The sequence below is a fragment of the Protopterus annectens genome, chromosome 4.part1 (genome assembly GCF_019279795.1).
Source record: "Protopterus annectens isolate FY-2018-M chromosome 4.part1, PAN1.0, whole genome shotgun sequence".
Lineage (NCBI taxonomy): Eukaryota > Metazoa > Chordata > Ceratodontiformes > Protopteridae > Protopterus > Protopterus annectens.
Genome location: NC_056734.1, coordinates 125,017,805 through 125,019,697, shown reverse-complemented (window position 1 = coordinate 125,019,697; position 1,893 = coordinate 125,017,805). Strand labels below are relative to the sequence as shown.

Below are 1,893 nucleotides of genomic sequence, written 5' to 3'. Positions count from 1 at the left end.
AAAGTTGAACAACGGGAAACGTGAATGCACAAGGGATTGAAACTTGCTACATCTTATGTTGTTTGGGATGGGTTTGGAACATCTGTTTTTTATTAACCAGTTGCTCAGTTAGTGTAGCTTTGTGTATGTTAAAGGCCCACCTTTTTTGTTACTGTTTCTTTTCTAATAATCAGTATTGTTGCATGATGATACTTAATGTTCTGGCTTAGTTCCTGCCTGGGATGTCTTCTCTGAGGGTTTTAATTAAGGTCTCCGGTTTCCTCCCACATCCCAAAGTCATACAAATTAGGAGGAATGGTAATCCTCTAAATTGCCCATAGGTAAGAGAGTGTGTGTGTGTGTGTCTGTCTGTGTGTGTGTGTGTGTGTGTGTGTGTGTGTGTGTGTGTGTGTGTGTGTGTGTGTGTGTGTGTGTGTGTGTGTGTGTGTGTGTGTGTGTGTGTGTGTGTGTGTGTGTGTGTGTGTGTGTGTGTGTGTGTGTGTGTGTGTCTGTGTGTGTGTTACTCCCGTCCAGGGTGGAGCCTCTGCCTTAAACCCTTTGCTTACTGTGATATCATCCGGCAGCCCAGTTGCCAGGAAAACAATAAAGTGAGTGCTGGGAAAATGATTTGCGTGAATACTAGGTTGCTTTTTTTAAAGGGGACAATCTGATCTCAGCATAAAAGTCAAATAAAGAAAAACACAGTACAGTTCACATACCAAAAAAACCCTGTAAACTGCTGAATACAGACATTCAGACTTTATACTACATTTGTTGTAAGTAAAAAATGTACCATAAATATTGGGGGTGAAATAAGGAACACTGCATGCTATTTTAGCAAGTAAGCAACACTAAGGTTTTTTTTTCATTATGCATTTGTGCACTCTGCTTCCTTTGGGGGAAGAGGTTCCATAAACAAGTCCCAGGCTGCAGCAAACATTTATACTGCACATATTTACACTTGTTTGTTAATGTTTTAAATATAAAAGACTTACAGTAAATTGACTTGCCTAGGTAACTGGAGATCCTTGGCTTTGTTGCACTCCACACAATTCACTCATTATTTAATTGTTAAAATAGCTATTGCTTACATGTGCATAATGTGACTTTGTATTATCATGGTGTCTCATGTTAACATAAATAAGTGTCTTGTCTCAAGTCTTGCTGAGTACAATTATTTTTTCTTTGTTTTTAAGGTGTATGTGAATACAGATGCTCAGAAAGCTGGATATATAGAACTGGCACTTCAGAGTCATCAGGAGGTATTGCATAGCTCTGCATCTGCGACATGAACTAAGTGGAATGATCTCTATACGTGTACATACATCTAACAGTTCATGTGAAAACAGCGTATTTAAGAAATAAAGCACTTTTTCATGCCAATTTTGGACTTAAATCTTCCATCAGACTTTATTACTATTTGTGAAGTGTTACTGTAGTTTGTCCTGCCTTAAAATGTAGTCAGTTGGGGTATTGCCTTTCTTAAAAACAGTTGTTACAGTTTGTGATCTTGCTTCAGAATTACTTTGCAGTAGCTTCTCACAAACAGGGCTTCATATTTTGTGCATGTCAGTATGAGTGGCAGTCCTCTGTCTTCTGCCCAGGTTTCTTCCCTATGTTTTGCAGTGGTACTGCTGTTCTAATGTGCTAATTAGCCCAACCTTTTTTTTTTTTTTTTTTTTTAAATCATGTTTATTCAGCCCTTTACCCCATGTTCTTTGTAGTCATCACTTTAGGGAAGTGCTCTGCAGACACAGGTCTGACATCTGTCTAGACTTTCAAAGCTGAGCACCCTTCCCCACCCTCAACCAGGCTGGTATAACCTACATTTTAAACCTCCTCGCCTCTCTGCTAAAAAGATGGTGACCACCTGCACCATCTAAAGTTATTTATTGCTGCTTTACTAAATGTATA

At 38.9% G+C, this 1,893-nt stretch overlaps 1 protein-coding gene across 1 annotated transcript in view; it reads left to right on the top strand.

The window, feature by feature from the left end:
* Positions 1-1,362, top strand: part of MRPS22 (mitochondrial ribosomal protein S22) — a 586,067-nt gene extending 584,705 nt beyond the window's left edge. Inside the window, exon 8 of the mRNA XM_044070029.1 lies at positions 1,176-1,362. Coding sequence (XP_043925964.1) covers positions 1,176-1,271 — 96 coding nt within the window. The 3' untranslated portion in view covers positions 1,272-1,362. The remainder of the gene's footprint in view (positions 1-1,175) is intronic.
* Positions 1,363-1,893: the final 531 nt, after the last annotated feature.